The sequence below is a fragment of the Notamacropus eugenii genome, chromosome 2, assembly GCF_028372415.1.
Source record: "Notamacropus eugenii isolate mMacEug1 chromosome 2, mMacEug1.pri_v2, whole genome shotgun sequence".
Lineage (NCBI taxonomy): Eukaryota > Metazoa > Chordata > Mammalia > Diprotodontia > Macropodidae > Notamacropus > Notamacropus eugenii.
The window spans coordinates 18896452-18918387 of NC_092873.1; the positions used below are offsets into that span (position 1 = coordinate 18896452).

Here is a 21936-nt window from a genome sequence, read left to right on the forward strand (position 1 = left end):
CAAGGGCACTGGGCCAGATGTTTCAGCTCTGAACCCCTTGATGCTTCTTTGGGGGTAGGACGAGGCCCAGAGGACTGAACAAAACAAGCCCCAAGCTGATTGGAAGCCCATCTGCCAGCCCTGCTTACCTTTGGGGCCTTCTTGCCCTACTTGGGATTAGGAGCAAGAATCTAGCCTCTTCCCTCAGAGGGGCTTGGATGGCCTCACCTCCCAGGGCTGCCTCTGGCCCTGCCGGAGCTCACAGGAGGGAAAAGAGTGGAGTAGCAGGGCCAGAAAAGGACAGGGGAGTCAAATTAATCAGAGACCCCATCTCTGGGATAGCACTGGGCTTGGGGACCCTGGCTGAGTGTGCCTGGTGAGCTGCTGGTCTCCCTCCCTCCTGTCTGGGCAAGATTGAGCACCAAGTAAGACAACATATGTAAAACGCATAGCAAGCTTTAACTGAGGCCTGAAAAAAATGTTAGCTCCTCTTAGCTAACTTAACTGGAGCCGCCCCTGGAGCAGCTGCTCCAGAGACAGGAGGCATCTAATGGGGTCCCTCCCAGGTTGCAGGCCCCAAGGGCTCCTCTGCCTTCCCACCTCCTCAGACCATTTTAAGGTCCTGTCCAGAGCCTTATTCCCAGGAATGAGGGGACAGATGTGGCTGAAGCAATTAAAATCTTCAATATACAGGCCAAAAACCATCATCATCATCTTCATCAGTCTTCTTTGGGGAGGAGGGGAGACCCCAATCACAGGGTCACCGGACCAGGTGAAAGGTCAGCCAGTAGATAATCATTGGCTGGAAGGCAGCCTCAGCCAGAGTCAGGTAGAGCTGGAGGCGCTGCCGGGGGGCAGGACCCCCTACCCCATCAGTGCCCATAGAGGTCATTCGCAGTGAGCGCACCTGTGGAAGACAGACCTTCAGGAGGGGTCGGGGAAAGGGAAGAGGGCAGGGACCAGACCCAAGCTGAGTGAGGGCCCTTCCCCCAGGACATGCCTTGTCACATGCCCATCTTCCTCATAATCTGATGCTCCCTGTGAGGGGGGAGCAGGGAGGAGGGCAGAGGTGGGGGTGAAGGCTGAGCAGGCCAATATGCCCCAGGTCTCAGGACTCACAATGAAATACATGAGGGCAACCGAGGTCCAGGCCAGGGCCACGTAGTAGCCATCACTGCCGAAAAGCAATCCAGTGAGTACGCTCAGGATCATGCTAGGGAGCAGAAGAGGACAATCAGGACCCTTGGGTGGCCCAGGCCTGACGGTGGGCCAGGGGGTCGGGTCCACAACCGGACTTGTTGTAAGGGCAACACTACCCAGCAAGCCAGTTTTTCCTCCCTGGGTCTTGGATTCCCCATTAGTCAAATGAGAGAGTTAAACAGATATTCTCTGGTTTCCTGAACTCTGACATTCCCTGTTCTAAAGCCCTCCAAGCTCCGCCCTGTCCAGTCTGGCCCAGGCCTAGCCCTGTGTTGTTCCACTGCCCACCCTCTTCCTCATCCCCAGGCATGAAACTCACCCCACATATTTATAGCCACTGTAGGCAAGCAGGTGGAAGGTACCCAGATCACTGCGGACTGTGGCCAGGTAGAGGCCAAGAAGCAGGGCCAGCACCTCGATGACGACCCACACCAAGGCTGTGCTCGCACACAGGCCAAGCACCTCGGGGGAAAACCTGGTGTAGAGTGGGGTGGGGTTTGGGGAGGCCCTGCTCCTCAGACTGCCCAGGGGAAGCACGGCATGAGCTATCAGACTCAGAGACCTCAGCCCTCTGACAGAGGTGGTGGATGACAGGTATGGAATGAGGCATACTTCTCAGACATGGACAAGGGGTTAGTTTGTTGCTTAACTGCAAGTCTTTGTTCCTAGGGACAGTTCTCTCTGGGGTGGGGGAGGGGGCAGTGAGTGGAAGATCAATGACCCTTTTTTCCTGATCATGCCTGTCCTCTCCCAATTCCAAGGGTCAGAGAGTGTCCCCAGCCAGGGTCCCAGGAGGGGGGTGGTGAGGGGTGAGGACCAACCTTTTCTGAATCCCCAGCGCCATCCCAGCCAGGAGGATGTATGTGATAAAGGCCATTGCTGCAGAGAGACATGCAGAGCCTCAGTGCAGGCCCCCTCCCCAGCCCTGGCAAGGCATCAGGCTCCCCTCTACCCATCCCCACCAGCCCACCTTATCATCAGACCCTTTCCCTCTCCCAGGACTGATACTCACTGGGGATGTAGAGGTCGGGGGCATTGAGGTCCTGCCGAGGAGGGAGAGGCACGTCCCGGCTGTACTGAACCTCCCAGTTCTCAGGGGCAGAGATAACAGAGAGACAATGTCAGGGCCCAGGAAACGGCTGAGCTAAAGGCACATTCTCCCGGCCCAAGGGGAACTAAGAGCCCCAGAGAGGCCAGGGGCCAGGTCAGGGGCCGACGTCACCTCACCTGGTGTGTGTATGGGAAGACGAGCAGGCTCAGCTTCCTGGCCACATAGGAGGTGTCCACCGCAAAGAAGTGTTTGAGCTTGTTCATGGACACAAACCGGTGAAGCTGGAAAAGAGAGGTTACTGAGGGGAGAAGTGAGGCATCTGGGGCCAAGATGGTTCCAACACGGAACCAGGAAGGCCAGGACTGGGAAGGGCCAGGAAAGCCAGAGTGGGAGGACACCTTGGAGACCATCAAGTCAGACTCTTTTATTTTATAAAGGAGAAAACTAAAACTGCAAGAAATAAGCTGCTCAAGGCAGGGAGCCACAGAAGCAGAATTGAATTCAGTTCCTTTCTCTCTAATCAGGCCGTATTTCCACAGGCTTCTTGCAGTGCCTCTGCCTTAGCCCTATCCTAGGCCTGTGACCACGAGTCAGTCCCCTGAAGAGCCCTAGGAAGTCAGGGCAGATCAGCGGAGGGAGCTTGCAAACCCTTGGACAAGGGACCTGATGTGCCCAGGCCTCAGTTTCCTTATCTGTCAAAAGGGCTGAAGCAGATCCAACATCCCCTAAAGAGCCCATTCCAGCTGTAAAGCTGCAGGCTCCAGGGCCTCAGAGATCACTTACCTCTTTGTGCATCATGTCCTTGCCCTGGGAGGCAATGGAGCTGCCATAGGCCATGGCGACATTGGCCACGGGATCCCCAAGCAGGTGGTTGACATTGAAGGCCACATCTGAGCCCTGTGATGGGTAAGCACCAGGTTGAGCTGGGTAGCCACTACTGGTGTCATCAAAGAGTGGAGGTGGCTCTGGGGCTGCCCTGACTCGGTGCTTGGAGCCTGAAGGGGAGAAAAGAGAAAGGGTAGATGGCAGAGTGAAAGGCCCTGAAGCAGTAACTTAACAGATCTGGGCTGGAAGGAACCACAGACACCAGCAAGGCCAAGCTGACCTGAAATCCTCTCCACCACATGTCCAAGGGGTCATCCAAGCAAGGAGAGCCTGTCTGACCCAGATGGAACAGGCTCCAAAGCCAAGGGCTCCATACCTGCCAAGAACTGACAGCAACTCTTTCCCCAGTGGCCAAGACTTGGGATATGGTTAACAAAGGACAACACGGGAACTGAATGAATGGAATTGTGTCATGGTGTGTGGAAAGACTTATAGAAATGGATGCAGAGGGAAAGGAAAGCCAGAACGACTGTGTGAACAATGACGGGATAATGAGGGAAAGCCCAGCCCCCAAAGGACACAAGAAGACAACTCCCCACATCCTTGTGGCCTCCTGGACACCCTGACCCCAGGAAGCATGGAAGGGATGGAGGACTACCAGGGCTTAGTCTCTGCCCTGCCCAGGAAGTGCCCATGCCCCTAAGGCTTCCCTTTAGATGTCCAGGCCTTGCCATCCACTCTGCATTTGAGCTCTAGAATCTCCTCAAAGAGACAGAGAAGATATTTATTTAACCTTTGCTATGTGCCAGGGGCTGGACCAAGCACAGGGGCTTCTTCAGTTTTTCTGTCTGGATCCCCCTCTTGGCTCTTTCATGTGTTCACCCATGAACAACATGGCCATGAGATGGGTCCATGGCTTAGACAACTCTGCCTTCCAGCAGCCCCAGGTTGCAGGGTACATGGCCCAGGACGAGGGTGGGTATGTTGGATCCAGCCCTTGGCTGATCCACTTTGGACATCTGCAAAACGAGGGGTGGACTAGACAGTCCAATTTGAATTGCTTGGCCCAAATTGAAGAAGGGTGTTCCTGGGCTAAAGGCATCCAGACAACAGAGTAGAGAGGAAAATGATCAAAAAGCCGGCCTCCTGTGAATGAACTGGGGATATTTAGCCTGAAGGAGAGAGTTTATTTAGAAAGGAATCATTATAGTGGCCCTGGAAGGAGCACTGGGAGAAAGGGGATATAAATTTAGGGGTGACATGTGTACTTGTGGGGCAACTGTGGGAAAGTAAAGTTTGAGGACTAGAGTTATGTCTACAGAGGAGAGACATCTTTGAGGGCCCTTAGAACTGGGGATATCATAGCTGAAAGGGGCCTTAGAGAAGGGGGTGGAAGGGCTAGGAAGGGCTTTAGAACAGGGGATGTCAGGGCTGGGAGGGCCCTTGAACAGGGAATGGCAGGGCTGGGAGGGCCTTAGAACAGGGGATGTCAGGGCTGGGAGGGCACAGATCAGGGGATGTCAGGGCTGGGAAGGGCTTTAGAACAGGGGATGTCAGGGCTGGGAAGGCCTTAGAACAGGGGATGTCAGGGCTGGGGGGGGCCTTAGAACAGGGGATGTCAGGGCTGGGAAGGGCTTTAGAACAAGGGATGTCAGGGCTGGGAAGGCCTTAGAACAGGGGATGTCAGGGCTGCGGGGGCACAGAAGATCAAAGGGCATCAGGAGAAGTAAGTGGCCAGGCTCTGCCGGCTTCGCCCCCGGCAGCTTTACGTGCCACCCAAACAAGGGCCTCCAGTTCATCAGAACTGTTCTGCCTGGGGATGGGCCACTTCTTTGTCAGCTAGTGAGCTCCCCGTGCCCCGTGCCCGTGGCTACGCAAGCCTAGTCCGGTCGGGAACACTCAGGATCCTCGGGGGTTCCTGAGGCCTGGCAGGGGGATGGGGATGGGGGCAAAGGTAAGAACCCTCGCGTTGACGTCACGGCCCGGCCCCGCAGGCCCCGTCCCTTCGGCGGACGTAGGGCGCCGGCTTCCTGGCCGGCCCCGGCCCCTGCCCGTGCCGCCCCGCGCTCACCTTGGGCCCCGTACCCCGAGTGATACGCCATGAGCGAGACGCCTACCGCCGCGAGGCCTGGGCAGGAAAGCTAATGGTGTCGCGGCCGCGGGCTCAGGAAGCCAACTGCCACTACCGGCCGCCGGACACGTCTTCCCGCGGACTAGCCGCAGCCGCCATGGCCATAACGTCACTCTCTCCGCCTCTCATTGGCCACCGCTCCACGTGATAGGTGCACCGCCCCCTTTCTCCATTGGCTATTGGCTTCTCATCAAGCCTTGGATTCGATGAAACCTGACTTCCGGAAGCTGCGGAGGGGCGGAGCCAACAGCTCGGCTGCCTGATTGGACAATAGGACGGTCCCAACGTGACAAAACAATCCAATGAGCTTGTCTGGATTGAGTGGCTTAGAGGAGTCGTAAGGAGTCTGCGCAATGGAGCGGATGAAGGTCTCTGTGCCACGACTGCATAGGCGGTAGGAGGGGGGAGGGGGCGGGGCCAGACACCTGGGAGCTTCTACTGCCTTGGCCTTGCTCTCGCTCCGGCGTCCTCTCCTTTCTTCCTCTTCCTCTTCTCTCCTTGCTCTTCACCCCTCCCTTTTTCCTTTGCTTCTCCCTTTCCCCTCCTTCTCCCCTTGACCTTCACCTCTCTCTCTCTTTTCCTTCCCTCTTTTCCCGCTGCTCCTTCCCTCCCTCTTCTCTCTAACTTTTCTCCTCCTTCCCCTTCCGCGCTCTACTTTTCCCTTCTTTCCCACCTCCTCCCCTTCCCCCTTCTCCCCACCCCCTCCCCCGCCCCTGCTTCCTTTGTCGAGTTTTCTCTCTACCCTTCCTACCACTCCTGATTTCCCTGCTCCCTGCCACTCACCCCTTCTCCCCTTTTCCCTCCCAGCTCCGGCCTTAAGGTTCACAAAGCTCTCTCTTTGCACACTCTCTTTGCCGCTTTGTGAGAGGTAGTGCGGGTAAGGCTCAGGAGAGAGGACACATGGCCTGCTCCCCACATACCCCGCTCCTCCGCAGGGCCACTCCCCTCCCAGGACCTGGAGCTTTACCATGAATAAGGAGCTCTCCCCAGAAGTGGGAACTAGGGGAGATGTCACAGCCAAGCCCATGAGCTGGGCGGAGCGAGTGCCCTGGGGCTCAGATACAGCTGGTGTAAATGGAAGTCTTTCAGTTCGGACTGGCATCTGCCTTTGGCCAGCCCTCAGACCTTCCCTGGTCCCCTGCAGTGCTTCTAGCGTCCAGCCTGGCTCACAGTAAACACTGAGAAAATGGTTGTTGACTTGACTTCTCAGGGCATCCTATGGGGTCACCTCCTGTCCTGAAGACCTGGGAGCTGTCCTAGTGCTGAAATGAGTGTTCCCGAAGAATCTGAGTCGGAAGGGGCCTCAGAATGCATCTAGTTCTAAACCAGCAACCTCTTGGCAATATTCCCAGCCAGTGGTCACCCAGGCCTTGTTTACAGACTTCAAGTATTGGAGAACTCATACCTTCCCCCTCAGCAGCCTAGCCTGCTTTGAACAACTGCTTAGGGAGGTTTTCCACATATTAAACGAAACCAGCCCCATTAATTACTCCCAGTTCTGACCTTTGGAGCCAAGCAGAACAAAGCCGAGCTGTCGTTTGTAAGGCTGACCTTCAAATACCTGGAGAGAGCAGTTCATTCTCCTCTTCGAAGTCTGCAGGCTCCTTCCCACAGAGTCAGCTCTGAGCTGTTCCCACATAGTTGTTCGCATATTGAATCCCCCCTTCCCCTCCGCTTTAGATTGTGAAATTCTTGAAGGCAGGGTCTGTTTTGGTGTATTCCCAGCACCCAACACAGAGCTAGTAGTAGGTGCTTAATAAATGTGAGTGGAATAAATAAAAAGGATCAAGAAAAAAACCTGTCTGAGCTGAGTCCAGTGATCAATCAGTAAACATTAAGTGCCTGCTGTGTGCGGGGCACTTTGCTGCGAATATAAAGACAGAACTGAAATCTGGACTCCAAAATCCCCAGGACTGAGCTGTGAGCCCAGAACCCCGGCAGGATCCTATCATAGAAAATCATCTTGGCCTGACTGGATCCAAAGTCCGGGAGCCTGGAGGTGGTGGGGGGTGGGGGAAGAAATGGAGAACTCAGTCCTGTCATCAGAGACGCCAAGCTCCTTAAGGGTTGGGTCTAATGCCCTTAGCATCACAGCCCCGCAGTGTGTCTCTGCCCCATCGCGGCCTAAAGCACCTAGTGTTTGCCACTGGCCTTTCCCTGACTGTCCCTCTGGGGCCCGCAGAGTGGGAGACCGTAGGACAAGATGTGCAGGGGGGAGGGGGGGGGGGAGTGCTGCAGCGAGTTCCCAGGGTTTTAATTTGTTTTCTGAGAGCCTCCAACCAGCTGATACCCAAACCTCCCAGTCCTGACACCCCCACCCCAGCCAAAACCTCAGGGAGGGGAGTGCTAGAGACAAGGGACCGCAGGAGGAGGGAGGAGAAAGAAGAGGAGGAGGAGGGGAGAGGAAGGAGCCTGGCGTGAAGGAAGTGTTTTGCTCTCTGTGCTCCCCCCATACACACATACTGAGGAGACTTGCTAGAGAGGCGGGCTCTGATACTCTCGGGGAGGGTGGGGCAGGCGGGGAGGGGCGAAGGTTGGGCTTTGGTGCCAGGCGCTCCCGGCGGCGCCCGCCGGTGCAGCGGGGGCGGAGTCAGCGGGCGGGCGGGGCTGGGCTCTGGCTCAGCACTCCCTCCGCGGCCGCCGAGGCGAGCGGATGCCCCTCGCCTGGGGCCCATCTCCCTTATCATGACCGGGCCCCTGGAGGTGACGGCACGGACACGATGCCCCAAGGAGAGGCAGAAGGCGGCGTAGACGGCGGCGGCGAAGGCGGGGAGGTGCCCACGCTCATACCAGACGGGGAGCCGCTGAGGGAAGAGGTAAATAACGGGGGGCAACGTACAGGGCCCGCACATAGAACCGCGATGCCATTGGTCAACCCCTCCCCCCGAGACGCCCTGCGAAGATCCCTGAGGGCTGGAGGTGTGGCTTTCTTGGCCATTCCCCTGCTGCAGAAAATTGGGGGGAATGGGGGTCCTCAGCCCCAAGTACACCCCCAGGTTCGACCCCGCCCCCATCCCATGACGTCAGGGCAAGAGGAAGCCACCACTCACCCTCCTTAATTGGCCAGAGGGGGCGGCTTGGGTGGAAGGGGCTCAGGGAGTGGGGCTTAGGTCCCCCCAGGACAGGGTCACCCCTTTTCCTCTCATTGTTGGCTCAGGAGCCCCAGCCTGCAATGCAGCACGAAGTCTGGGGCTGAGGCTGAGGCAGGAGTCAGGGAGGAGGAGGCGGGGAGAGGGAGGACAAGGGAGAAACCTCTGGATTTTACCTGCTGCTCTAACCCCTCCTCCCCCAAGGGGAGGAGGAAGGGGGGAGGTAAGGAGAGGAATGAGGCTCTGAGGGTTGTGGGCAGCAGGAGGAAATGGCATTGACCCCCAGGGTTTCCCCCTGGGACCTACCCAGAATCAGGGAGACTGAGACAGGCAGCTTTTGCAGTGTACCAAGGTTGGAAGATTGGGGGGGTTATGTGTATGGAGGTTTGTGTGTCTAAGTTGTGTGTATGCATGTTATGTGCGTGTTATCTACAGGCAGTGTGTGAGACCTGAGGGATGCAGTGTCCATGATGGGAGAGGTTTTCTCTCCTTGGGCCTCTCTTGGCCTTCTCTCACCCCATTGTGTGAATGTGTATGGAAGGGGGTTGCTGGGGTTGTTTCCCCTGCAAATGCTTGGGGAGTCATCATCATGTTCTCATCCCTAGTCCCTGCTTCTTCTGTCTTCTTTTTGCCTTCTGTTCTCTCATCTTCCTTTCCCTTAGCCACCTCCACACACTCAGCCCCTATCTCCCTTCTCCTTAGGCATATCTGCCTTTATTTCCAGTCCTTTTCCCCTCAATATGTGGTGTGGTGTAGTGTGGTGTGATGTGGTGTGTGTTTGATGGGGAGGGGATCTGGAACTTGAGGAGGACAAGGCTCTCCAGGAGTTCAGCTAGGCAGAGGGTTTGCCAGGTGTTCTCTTGGGTGGACCAGCCTTTCCCAGGAGAATTGGAAGCGGGGGAGGAAGGAGTGGGATGAACTGACCAACAAACCCAGCTTGTCTGTTGAATCCCTCCTCCCCATTGCACTGATAGATCCATCGGCTGCTCTCCCAACCCCCAGGCCTATTTGTCTGGTCCCCAGACTTGCCACCTCCTTTCCTGTTCTGTCCTTCCCCTGCTCCCATCTCTGTCCCCTTTCTGGAATTCTCTCTCAGCCCTAGGGTGGCAGAAAAGGGTCCCTTTCCCCCAGCCTCCTTTGGTTTCTGTGCCAGCCTGACTGCCACCTCCTTCTCTCTCTCTCTCTCTCTCTCTCTCTTTCTTCCTGTTCTCTTTCCCACGCCTCCTCCTCCCCCACTCCCCCCCCCACAGCAGCGGCCCCTGAAGCAGTCTTTGGGAGTTTCCCTTTGTCGGGAGTCCCATTGGAAGTGCCTGCTGTTAACCCTCCTCATCCATTCGTGTGGGGCCGTGGTGGCCTGGTGCTGGCTGGCCACTGTACCCCGGCTGGCCATCGGTACTGGCCTTTCCCATGGGACCCCTGCCACCTACCAGGCCAGCCCCTGCTCGGATGGCTACCTATACATCCCACTGGCGTTTGTCTCTCTCCTCTACCTCCTCTACCTGGCTGAGTGCTGGCACTGTCACATGAGGGCCTCCAGGGCACCACGCACAGATGTGGTCACAGTGCTGGCCTTGATTCGTCGCCTCCAGCAGGCCCCGCCCTGTGTCTGGTGGAAGGCCACCAGCTACCATTATGTTCGAAGAACCAGACAGATAACCCGCTACCGCAATGGTGATGCATACACCACCACCCAGGTCTACCACGAGCGGGCCGATAGTCGGACAGCACGGGGCGAGTTCGACTATTCTGCCCATGGTGTCCGAGATGTGTCCAAAGAGCTGGTGGGGCTGTCAGACCATCCGGCTACCCGCCTGCGCTTTACCAAATGTTTCAGCTTTGGGAGTGCAGAAGCTGAGGCAGCGTACCTTACTCAGAGGGCCCGCTTCTTCGGTGCCAATGAGGGCCTTGATGACTACCTGGAGGCCCGGGAAGGGATGCATCTGAAGGATGTGGACTTCCGAGAGTCACTGATGGTGTTTGCAGATCCCCGCAGCCCCCCCTGGTATGCCCGGGCCTGGGTCTTCTGGCTGGTATCTGTGGCCACGCTATCATGGCCTCTCCGTGTGGTGGCTGCCTATGGCACGGCCCATGTCCACTACCAGGTGGAGAAGCTGTTTGGGGCCACTTCACCCCCACCTGGCCATGCCCCTGGAGGCCCATCACTTTCCCGAGTAGCCACTGTGGACTTCACAGAACTGGAGTGGCACATTTGCTCCAATCGGCAGCTAGTGCCCAGCTACTCAGAGGCCATGTTGATGGGCCCTGGCCCCACGGCCTACCTCAGAGGCTGCCAACGCTGTCGCCGCTCCGTCAGCAGCAACTCGCTGCCCCCGTCCCGGGCCAGTGGACCTCGCCTGCCCTTCAGCCGAAGCCGTCTCTCTCTGGGAGGTGGGAGCCGGGCCACGACAGGGGTTTTCCGAAGTCTGAGTGGGGGGCCACTGGGTCGTCGGGGGGAGGACACAGAGCCCTTGGAGAGCCCCCCCTGCTACCAGGATGCTCTTTACTTCCCTGTTCTCATCGTTCATGGAGATGGAGGTTGCCGGGGGGGTGGGCAAGATGCAATCTGAGCTTCTTAAGCAAAAGACAGGTGTTGTGGCTATAGGGCACAGGAGTCACACACCCAGAACCAAGATGAGGGATTGATTCTGTATAAACCAAAAGGGCAAAAGCACCAGGCATCTAGAGGAGCAATAGTCCAGTGTCTGTAGAAACCCATGCCCAGGTGCCAGTGCTTCTGTTCATCTAGGGGAAGGGACTGGGAATGAGCAAGGTGGCAGCGAAGCAGACCTTCCCTCAGTCACCACTTGTTCCCTCTCTCCTGAGGGCATTCTTTCCCTTAAAGCTAAGGGACCATCTGAGTCCTCGCTATTGGTGACCAGAACAAGTACTGAGGCTGTCTTGGGGTGGGGTGTGGGGGTTTCTAGGGAAATGTTTGCTCCTCTTGGGGCCGAGGGCTCATTTACCCCCAGGAAAATATCCCCTTTGTAGTTGGGACTAGAAGTGGCTGCCAAGAAATTCAAGCCAGGGCAAAGGGAAGCCCCCCCTGAACTGGGAGCTGAGAGCTCTGTTCCCCCCCAAACTTCTGCTTCCTTGGTTCTTTGGGGACAGCGCCCCACCCCTCTCCCTTACAGTTCTATCCTCAGAGAAGCACAAAAGGAGAGGAATGGGGGAAGGGGGGTGAAGAGAGGCTTGACCCAGCTGGCCCAGAAGACCTCGCCCAATGGCCTATGACTATGACCCTAGGGGTCAGTACTGGTGACAACCAGTACCAGAATCAGAGGCCTTCTGCAGACCCCACCTCTGCCAGAACCACATCAGCTCCTATGATCTCAGAGCTGGCTAGCCTTCCAGCACAGGCTAGGGGGATTAGAGCCAACCCAGGAGGCACTTACCTAGGTGCCCTGATAGGGAGGGGCGGTGGAATAAGGTGGCAGGAGGTGGGCCGCAATCCTACCTCTCTCCAGTTCATACTGTCTCCCTTCCACTTGGCATCCAAACACTCAGTCTCCCCAGGAGGCCCCTTCTCAGCCTCTTCCTGAAGCTCTCAGCCCCTAGCACCCCATTCCCTCACCAGGAGGCCCTCAAAGGTCAGCATTGCTTGTCTTTTTCCTCCTGCCCCTTTCCACCTGCCTCCTTCCTGTTCTCTCCGATGGGACACATTTTCCCCTCTCCTCTCCTTTGTCATGATGCTCTTTCTCAACTGTCTTCTCTACCCCACCTATGGGGTGGGGGGGGAACTGGGGCAGCATGTGGGCCACTGAAGGCTCTGAAAGCCCCCTCCCTTCTTTAATGTCCCCGTCCCCCGGGTGGACCCTGGCATAGCTGGAGATGTCTCTCTCTCCTTGGACGATTCCTTTTCCTGTCCAAGGGTTGTCTGGATGTCACACGTTCCTGGGAGAACCCTCTAGCAGTACTCTACCACCCCTTCTGGGGAAACCTGGGCATCAGCCCAGGATGAGGGTTACAGACTACAAGGGACAAATAAAAGGTATGAAACAGCTGTGCTTCAGCTCCTGGTTTCTGAGGGCTGGGCCAAAAAGAGGAGCCAGGGGAGGTTCACAATAAGTTGAGGAAAAGGGAAAACTGAGGCCAGGACTAGAGGCAGCTCTCCTCTGACTCTGGTGCCTGGCCACCCCTCCTCTCTCAGTCTCTGTGGAGGGCTTCATGTGGTCCTCTCCAGGGATGCAAGCCAGTGACCTGGAAGGGAAGGGGAAGGCCCACCGAGAGATATTTGCCTTGCTTCTCATCTAGACTAGGCAGGCAAGGGAAAAGGTGAGGCAGCCCCTAGCGAGGAATGTTGTCTATAGGGAGGCTGTTTCTAGTCACAGCAGAGCAAGCCAGAACTCTGGGCTTCCCTTCACATAGGATATAGAACTTTATACTTAGGACATCTAGTGTCAGAGAACTGGGGAGGAATCTTAGAACAGGGAATGTCAGAGTTAGGAGGGGTCTTAGAACTGAGAGCACAGTAGGTCAGAGTTGAATGCAGAGCCATAACCAGGAACCTGAGGAACTAGGGCAGACTCCGTTTAGGTATATCAGAGAAGACATAAGGGATAGGTGCTCTTGTGCATGTTTGAGGAAGACATAGGCAGTGATCTTGGAGCCAGGGATCACAAGAGGGAGCAGGGCCTTGAGGTCATGCAGATGCGGACCCAGCCTGGAGGAAACATTAAAAAGGAGGGAGGCTTGCTGAACGACTCTGGAGGTGGCTGAGGGTGGCAGGGCATGTGCTGAGCTGGCCCTCTTGACTCATGTCACAGGTGGGAGAGAAAGGCTAGTCAGCTGTGGGGCCAACATCCGACATCTTCAGGAGACAGTTAGGTTTCCTCCAATTCCAGAAGATGAAAAGAATGAGGAAGAGCTCCAGGACAGAGGACAGAGCTATAAAGGATAGATACAGGGGAGGGGAAAGTGGTCATCCTGGGAGCCCATTCCTCAGACCAGGCAGCCCACCTCAGAGGGAAGGCAGCCCAGGGCTAGGCTGGAGACCTGGCCAGTCCAGTAAAAAGATTAAAGGCCCAGCTGTCCCATGCCAATCCCTGCTCTGGCTAGAAGGGACCTTTGAACAGGGACTACTAGAGTGTAGAGGGGCCTGGCAGACTCCCTGTTTCATCCCAATTTATTTTACAGATGGGGAAGCTGAGGTCAATAGCGCAGAGACTCCAAGGGCTCTCTCCAGGTCTTTGGCAGACACATGGATGGTTGTACACATGTCTGGCCCCTCCAAGAGGCAGGGCAATGGAGATACAGACCATCCACTTCATGCTGTGAGAGAGTTAGGAGCCAGAGGTCCCCCGGTCAGGACACCGAGAACAAGCATTGTTAGATGAGATGCTGCTGGGCTTGGGTCCTCTACTGTGTGACCTTGGTCAACTCACTTTTCCTCTGGTAGCCTCAGTTTCCCCATCAATAGAATGAAACTGGATTAGATCTCCCAGGATTTTTCCAGCTCGTATCAGCGGGTGAGTGGCAGGAAGAGGAGGCTGGAACAGAGGTGAAACACCCTGCTCCACTCTGGGTGCAAATTCTACCAATTGTGACCTGTGGGACTTTGGACTGGTCAGTTCTCTCTGGGTCTCAGTTGCTTTCTCTAGGACAAGAAGTGGTCTCTAAATTCTCTTCTAGCTCTAAAGGTAGTGGTGACCATGAAGCTTCCCAGTGATTTTTGATGCCCTGGTACTTGGGTCAACCAACATGCCATCTACGGGGAAGCCCCAAGTCTCCCAGGCCTCCCCTAGCTAGGTTAGAGAGTCCTGTCCTTTAAACACTAGCCAGTGGCTAGTTGCCCCCCATAATCAAAGCATTTATTGAGTACCTACTGTGTGCTGCCCCTGTGCCAGGCACTGGAAAAACCAAGTCAAAGCATACAGCAGTATGCTGCACTGCAGGATTTGGAATCTGGCAGTCCTAAGCTGGAATTCTAGTTTGGCCACTTGTGTGACCTGGAACAAATCAGTCAGTCAGTCAAACTTTATGAAACACCTACTAAGTGCTGGCCAGAACCGGTATTAAGCCCTGGGAATACAAAAGACAGCTGCTGCTCTCCAGGAGTTTTCAATCCAATGTGGGAGGCTATAAAGAAACAAACCTATAGTACAAACAAGCTGTGTGCGAGAGAAATGGAAGTGAAAGAAAAAGGCACTAGAATGAAGGGGGATTGGGAGGGCTTCCTGTAAGGAAGGGGTCTTAGCTGGGACGTCAAGGAATGGGGGGGAAAATCCCCCAGACAGGGGGAATGGCTGGAGACAATGCCTGCAGTCAGAAGAGACCAGAGACCACACAGTCAGGAGGCCAAGACCCTGGATAGAAGAGGATGTAGAGGGAGCAGGGGGCTTTGAAGCCCAGATGTAGCTTTGGAACCATTGGCGTTCATTAAGGAGTGGCGCGGTGGTCAAACACAGGCTTTACGGATCCCATTAACGGCTGAATGGAGGACGGAGTGGAGTGGGGAGAAACCTGAGGCACACAGGACTGCCCCCCGCGCCCAGCAGCCATGGGATGGGGAGGGTCCACACTAGAGGGTAGCGGTGTCAGAGGACAGAGGGGGCGTGTCTGAGAGATGTTACCTAGGTGAAAGTGACAGGCCCGACCGCAGCTCGGCTGAAGCTCCAGGGCATCCGCTGACATCAGCCCCTGCGTGGCAGGCATCCGTGTGCAGTGAGCTGGGGCTGAGCGCGGCCGGATACCTGGCTGATGGAGGCAGTGTGAGCAGGCGGTGGCGACAAAGGCTCACTGTCGGGGGCACCGGAGCCCCGCCCCGCCCCCAGCTGTCTGGCCTAGTTTACCCCACTCCCGTAGGCGCACAATAAATGTTTGTTGAACTGCGTGAAATTTTCGTTCGCCCAAATCTGGACTGTTTGACCTGCTCCCCAGGAGCTGAGCGGGATGGGGGGGGGGGTCCCTAGAAAAGAGAAAAGTTCAGACGGGTTCTGCTTGGCTCGTTGGAGCAAAACACCGTGCCCGGGACTAGAAAATTCCCCAACAATCAGGGAAATAGCCCTGTAGGGAGTGAGCTCCCCGTAACGGGGTGACTGCAAGGAGAATGGCGCCCAATTGAGAATCCCTGCTCCGACTGGGCTAGGTAGCTTCCGAAACCCTTCGGCTCTGGAGTCCCCCGAGCCCGGGTCGGGGATCCGAGACCATTCCCCCACAACCTAAGAGAGGGGGCGGGGCCTGAGGGCTGCGGAGGCTCGGTTTTCTGGGGGTGGAGCCTGTGGGTTCCAATGGAAGAAAATCAGGGTTTCGGGGCGGGACCCGATGTTGGGGAGGAGACGAGTGCTCGGGGCCGCACGCCACCCCGCATCTGGTGCTCATTAGGGGATGACAAAGAGCTCTCCGAGGCTCCCTCCCGGCCCCCTCCCGGGCCCCTCCCCCTCCAGCTCGGGCCTGGGCCGAGTTAACTCCTTGGTGCCCTCGGGGCGTCCCCAGGCGTCTTTGGAGCCCAAAGGGGAAGGACCCCACGCACGCCCCTCGGACGCTGGCCCCGCGTCCCGGCCTGGTCCAAGACCTAGGCCCGTTGCCTCCCCTCCCTCTTCCCCTCCTCCCGGCCCACTCCTGTTTCTGCCTCATCCCCTCCTTCGACCCTCGGCCCTGTCGCTGTTTTCCCATCCCTGCCTGTCTCTTATCCTGTCACTGTCCCTGTCCCTACCCACGACCCGAATCCTGATTCCTTCCTCTGGACTGGTCTTAGTCCTGGCCTGTCCCGGATTCTGCCCCTGGCCAGCCCAGCTCTGCTCCCGCGGTCCCTGGAGCTGTCCCCTGTCCCTGCCCTTACCCCGACCTCTGCTCCTTTCCCTACCTCGGCTGCTGTCCTCTCCTCTGTCCTGGCCCTGGGTCCTCCTCCTAGCCCACCACTCAACCCTAACCTCCTTCATCCCTGTCCCGGGCTCCCGGGCTAGCCTTGAGCACGACCTCTCCTGCCATCCCGACCCCCAACGCCCGGTGTCCCAGACCCTCCTCCTCAGGCTTCCTGCCTCCCGGACTCCAGAGCTTGTCCTGGGACCAGTGAAGAACGTGAGGGGGGGGGGCGGGGCATCTTCTCCGCTCCACTTCTCTGTCTCTCCTCTTCTCTCTCCCCTTCCTCCTTCTTTCTGTCTGTTTTTCCTTTTCTCTCTTCCTTCCTCTCCCTCCTTTCTGTTTCTGTCTCTGTCTCTCTCCTCTCTCTCCCTCCTCCTCCTCCCCTCCTTCCTCCATCAGGCTCCAGGCTGGAATCCCACGTTAGAAACTTAGGCCGGATCTGGGGTCTGGAGGCATGTCTGGTTTCAGTTAGGGGAACGTGAGAGCAGAGGCAGCCTGGGTCCAGGCCCCTCCTTCTCTCTGCTGGGGGCCTCAGCAGCCCCCCTCCCATCCTGGCCCCTGCTCAGACTCCCCTGCTGTGCCCTGTCCCCTCCCCCTCCCAGACGCCCTCAGGGAGGCCTCCCTGGGGACCTTCTGGTCTGCCTTGTGAAGGCCAAGCAAATCCCAGGCTAGGGCGGGGGGGGGGGGGGGGGGGGGGGGGAGTGCTCCAGGTCCCCTCTCTTCCCTCTGCTACAGACCTGGGTCTCTCAGGCTCCCATCCCCACTCTCATGGGAAGGGGATGGAGGGGGAGGAGGCGGGGCTGTGGCTGAGATTCTCAGCCCTGCTTGTAATTAGAGACCCCTAGATGTTAGGATTGGGAAATTACAGGGACTGTGGGGGACCCAGGCGCCGCAGCCTCCTCCCCTCTTGGCCTACACTCCCCCCCGCCCAAACAAATCAGCCCTCCAGGCTGGGTCCTGAACTTGTACCAAGGCTCTCCTTGCTTTGTGCCTCAGTTTCCCCCTCTAAAACAAGGTCCAGAAATGGCAGGAGTCTCTGATTCTCCCTCCTCAGACCCCTGAATTCCTAAAGCTCCATTTCCCTAGGCCCACTCCTTCTTCTCAGCTGAGGGTGAGTTAAGGAGGTCCAAGACCTTAGTCTTGGGAAGGCTTAGGCTCTGGGAAGGCGTTTGTTGAGGACTGGTCAGCCAAATCAGGGCTGGAAACAAACTCCAATGTGTCTTTCTGCCATCTTCCACTCTTTTCTACTAAGCTTGGCCTTCACTGCAATGTCCCTGGTCCAGGGTGCCTGACCTAGAAGGGGAAACAGGGCAGGCTCCCGGGGTTAAGTGGGAACTAGCCAGAGAGCGTTGGGCTATAAAACTCAGCAAATCTGCAAAGAATGGGCAGAGTATGTCATCTGGGGCACCCAGGTCCCCTTTTTTTCACATCTGTCCAGATGTAGGAGAGAGGAGTGGGAACTCCCCAGCAGCATGGAGATAAGGGAGCCCCAAGTCCAAAGCCCCAGTTCCCGACTTCCCTCCAAATCTCTGTCGCAGCCTCCCTGTTTATCTTTCCCAGACCAGAGTCCTGTGGTGGTCAGAATGAGAACAGAGTGCTAAACTTCTGAGTTCAAATCCCAGATCTGCCCACACCATGTGACCTTGGGGAGGTCCCCACCTCTCTTGGGGACTCAGTTTCCTCATTTGTAAGGTTTTTCATTCTAGTCAGGGGTGGGGAACTTTCAGTCTTGAGGCCACATGTGGCCTTCTAGGTCCTTGGGGTGCAGCCTTTTGACTGTCGAAGTGCTTTGTCCCTCCAAATCCTGATCCTGGAACACTCCTTCCCAACCTCTCTATGCCAGACACTCTTTGAGTCTTGGAGGGAAGGAAACAAGAAACTCTGTTTCTCCCTACTTTGTCCTCCTCTGTTCTCCCACCATGCCCTGTCTCTGGGCATGGGCCTTTTCTTGCCTGCCTCTCTTCTAGGCCCTCCTCCTGGGGGCCTCAGTCCTGGCCCCAGCCCCCATATGAAAAGCAGAGCTAAGGGTCACCACCCCATTTATTGGAAAATATTCCAGGACCTGGCCAGTCCAGGTGAGGTTCCCTCCCACCAAGCCTCCCCGAGCCCTGACAGGGTCCTAGGGCCAAGCAATTTCCACTGGGTAGGGAGACTTGCAGGTGGGCCTAGGGATTGGAAAGGTGTGAGCAGAGAAGGCAGGGCAGAGCAAGAGGCCTGGTGCCCCACAATGAGTGCAGTGGGCTGATGCCTGGGTCCTGGCAGGAGAACTGGGCCAGGTGTGTCTTGTCAAAGGCAGCAGTGTCCACAGAGGCGAGCTAGGGGTGGGGGGGGTAGCATACCTGGGTTCCCCCAACCCTACGGGGAGTAGTAGTGAGCTTTGAGCCGAAGGGGACAGCTGGTTTCCCCACCAGTCCCGGGGTGCAGTTTCCTGGGCTTCAGTCTAATAGGGGTCTCCCTACCCCCAGTTCCATGGGAGAGGGGCTAGCTCCTTGTAGGTCCAAGGAAGGAGGGGTTCCTGTCCTCCTCCTTCCCACCAATCACACACTGGTTCTGCAGGTCATGACCCCTGATAGGCTGCCCCCCTTGGGCTCAGTCTCCCCTTTGGCCCCCGAGTTTGTGATCCAGTGGTAACAGTCTGTAATGCTTTTGTTGGGGGCTCGGGGCCCAGAGCGGGTGCAGTACACAATCCCTACAGCTAAAAGAATCACCAAAAACACACAAGTGGGCACCAGGAGGGCCACCAGCAGCCAACGGTCATCCCTGCGACTCCTGCTCCGGGCTGTGGGAGATGGCCAAGAGGGTCCCAGAATGTCCAGAGCTGGGCCAGGGTCTGGGGGACTGCTGGGGGGATGGGAAGGGGTCCCTGGGGGCTGAGGAGAAGGGGCAGGAGAGGCTAGAAGCTTGCTGAGAACTTTAGGAGTAGAAGGGGCTGGGGTTGGGGGGGATGAAGTTTGGGGCCTGAGTGATTGGGAAGTGGGGGGCTGTGGGGCCTGGTCCGTGGGAAGGGGAAGAGGGGGAGAGGGCCGGAGAGAGGACTGTGTGGCAGCAAGCCCAGGAGATGAGTGAGCTGGGTGCAGAGGCCTGTGGGGGGCCGTGATCAAGGCAAGTTGAGAGGTAGAAGCTAGAGGAGGTTTGGTTGAAGAAACCAGAAGGGGCTGCTGGGCAGAGGGTACAGGCCGATGGGTACCACTGGCTGAAGGGGGTCTGTGAGGAGGAGGCAAAGGGGGAGGGTTGGTAGGAAGGCTAGGGAAATGCTGGGTAGGCAGCAAAGGAGTTTTGGTGGCAGAGTGGGCAGGGAGCTGGTGTGCAGGGGGCATGGGAAAGTGGGTGGTGGAACCCACTGGAGGTTTGTGGACTGGAGGCAAAGGGGGTCGGGAAACAAGGATGGCAGGAAGCTTATGAGCAGGAGGGTGGGTAGCAGAGAAGACAGGGAGCTGGTAGTCTGGGGGCAGAGGGGGACGGGTCGCAGGGATCATGGGGAGCCAGTGGGCTGGAGGCAGTGGGTAGTGTGTGGAGGGAAGCCTGGGGGGCCGGGTGACAGAGAGTAGTGGGGGTCGGTAGGGATGTCTAGGGGGGCTGATATGGGGAAGCAGGGGTCTGTAGGGCGGGTCAAAGGCAAGTGGTGGTCTTGTGGGGTCCAACCACAGGGGCCCCACTGACTCAGTCCAGCCCCCATCGAAGCTGTCCCAGGCCTCGTCGTCCTCGTCCTCGTCCTCGTCCTCGTCCTCCTCCTCCTCCTCCTCCTCCTGCGTCTCCCCGCCCAGGGCCCCCTGCCCTGCTCCCAAGGGGCTGCAGCTGATGCCATCGGGCTCCAGCTCATGCCCTTCACTGCAATAGCATTCAAACCCTCCAACGTAGTTGACACACATCTGCTGGCACACGCCTGGGATTTGGCATTCATCTGTGTCCAGGCAGCGGTGGGGCTCGTCGTCAGCCGGACGGAAGCCGAGGCGACAGTGGCAGCTGTACCCTCCAGGCCCACCGGGCTCACACTGCTGCTCACACGGGGCGTCGACGCAGGGGTCCACGCAGCTGTGCCCATCGCTGTCCAGCCGGAACCCCTCAGCGCAGCGACAGGACACTCTCCCCCCGGCCTCATCCACACACTCATACTCACAGCCTCCGTTATCCAGAGCGCAGCCAGCTAACCCGGGCCTTGGACCTGGGCACACTGGCCCCCCACGGGACCAGCCTACGCCACCCTCGGGCCTCTGCATACAGAGCAGGGAGGTGCTGCCCCCTTCCAGGCAGGGCACGTCAGCCACAGAACCAAAGGGTAGCCAGTCCAGGGCATCTGTGACCAGCTGGAAGGGCGTGGTGTACAGCGTGGGGCCTTCCTGCCCCTCTTCGATGGCCAGTGCTGGGCAGGCTGCTTCGAAACCAAACTGGCACAGGTAGCCGTCCACAGGCAGGGTGCAGGAGCCCTCACGCCACAACTGGCTGCTCCCAGCCTCCATGGCCACACAGCGCAAGGCTGGGCAGGCCCCGGGACCAGCAGGCGAAGCCCAATTGGTGAAAGCTGTGTCTTGGTCCCCGGTGGTCCAGGTGAAGCCCCGCAGAGGGCGTTGCGGGTGACACTGGCGGGGTTGCCGCTGGAGTCCAATCCACAGCAGCTGGCTGGGGACCTCCTCGGCTTTCCGGCCTGCCAGCAGACCCACTCGCTGGGCCTCCTCTGGGGTCTTTGGGGTGGCCAGGTTGCCCCCTAACTCGCGGCAGGCCCTCCAGGCCTCCAGGAAGGTCCTGCGTCTGTAGAAGACCACGTAGCAGCTGGTTGGGCCACAGGAGGCTGCAGCCTCCTCTGTGGGCCCCGGACCCTGAGCCAGGGTGGGCCCCAGGGCCACCCAGGCCAGGAGTAACCTCAGCATCGCTGTCCCCCCGACAGACTAGCCTGGCCAGGCCCCACCAGCCACTCTTGACAGGGGGAGGAGATTGGGGCCTCCAGGCAGGGGGTGTGTAGGGGGGAGAGGGGCGGGACTTGGGGCCCGGTTCCCTGCCCTTGTAAGGGAAAGTCTGGGGAGGCTGCCAGCTTCCCCCTGCTCCCCCCAGGGACCCAGAGCAGGAAACAGCCTGGGCGGGAGAGAGAGGGGAGAAGGGAGGAGAGGAGAGGTGTGAGAGAGGAGGAGACTGGAGGTGAGAGAGAGAAAGGAGAGAAAAGGAGGGGACAGGCAGGGACCCGACAGGACAAGAGGAGACAGGGGGAGAGAAGTGCAGTGAGATATCAGGGAGAGGGGAAGCCATCCGGTTGAGGGAATCCAGGGACTGAGGGGGAGCAAGGGGTAAAGGAGTGTGGACAGGCAGCCCCCACCAGGGCAGAGCAGGGGAACTGGCTAGAGAGGGAGGTCAGGATGGAGGAGGGGGATAAGGCTGGACAATGTCTTAGAAACGATCCCCGCAGGTCTAGGAGGGGTTGAACTGCCTGAAACTCCCTAGATGAGCTGTGGTGTTTACTACAGGGCCAAACATTCCTTAGCAATGTATGCTGTGACATGCTAACCCTGGACACACACATTCTCTGACACGCTAACCCTACATACACACATTCTCTGACATGTTAACCCCGGTCACATGCAAGCTCTGACATGCTAACCTTCTCCTTGCCCAGATATTTGCTGCTTATGGGACCCTGGGCAGACTGCTCACTGCCAATCCTCAGTTTCTACTTGTGGTGAAAGGGCCAGGTCGATGACTCCTGAAGACCCTTCCTGCTCTGCTTCCCTGGTCTCTGCTTTCTCTCCACTCTGACATGGTAAGTCTCTCAGCCACACATGTGTTCTGAGATATTAACCCTTTTCTGCTTCTGGCATACCTGGTACCCTGACAGACTGGCCCTCTTCACTACGTGCTCTAATATGCTAAGCACA

The 21936-nt window shown here is 57.7% G+C and overlaps 3 protein-coding genes across 3 annotated transcripts; 1 reads left to right on the forward strand and 2 right to left on the reverse strand.

Annotated features, from left to right (window-relative positions):
• Window positions 1–419: 419 nt before the first annotated feature.
• Window positions 420–5373, reverse strand: YIF1A (Yip1 interacting factor homolog A, membrane trafficking protein). Its single transcript, XM_072639175.1, has 8 exons — window positions 5127–5373; window positions 3014–3225; window positions 2407–2511; window positions 2192–2270; window positions 2001–2058; window positions 1499–1654; window positions 1099–1192; window positions 420–886 (listed from the first exon to the last, which is right to left on the reverse strand). Exons 1-8 carry the CDS (start codon window positions 5155–5157, stop codon window positions 740–742), a joined length of 882 nt encoding a protein of 293 aa, XP_072495276.1. The 5' UTR covers window positions 5158–5373; the 3' UTR covers window positions 420–739.
• Window positions 5374–7814: 2441 nt separating this feature from the next.
• Window positions 7815–12273, forward strand: TMEM151A (transmembrane protein 151A). The gene is made up of 2 exons (XM_072639177.1): window positions 7815–8002; window positions 9526–12273. Exons 1-2 carry the CDS (start codon window positions 7907–7909, stop codon window positions 10840–10842), a joined length of 1413 nt encoding a protein of 470 aa, XP_072495278.1. The 5' UTR covers window positions 7815–7906; the 3' UTR covers window positions 10843–12273.
• Window positions 12274–18097: 5824 nt separating this feature from the next.
• CD248 (CD248 molecule) lies at window positions 18098–20992 on the reverse strand. The gene has a single exon (XM_072639178.1). The coding sequence runs from the start codon at window positions 20938–20940 to the stop codon at window positions 18613–18615; it is 2328 nt and encodes a 775-aa protein (XP_072495279.1). The 5' UTR covers window positions 20941–20992; the 3' UTR covers window positions 18098–18612.
• Window positions 20993–21936: the final 944 nt, after the last annotated feature.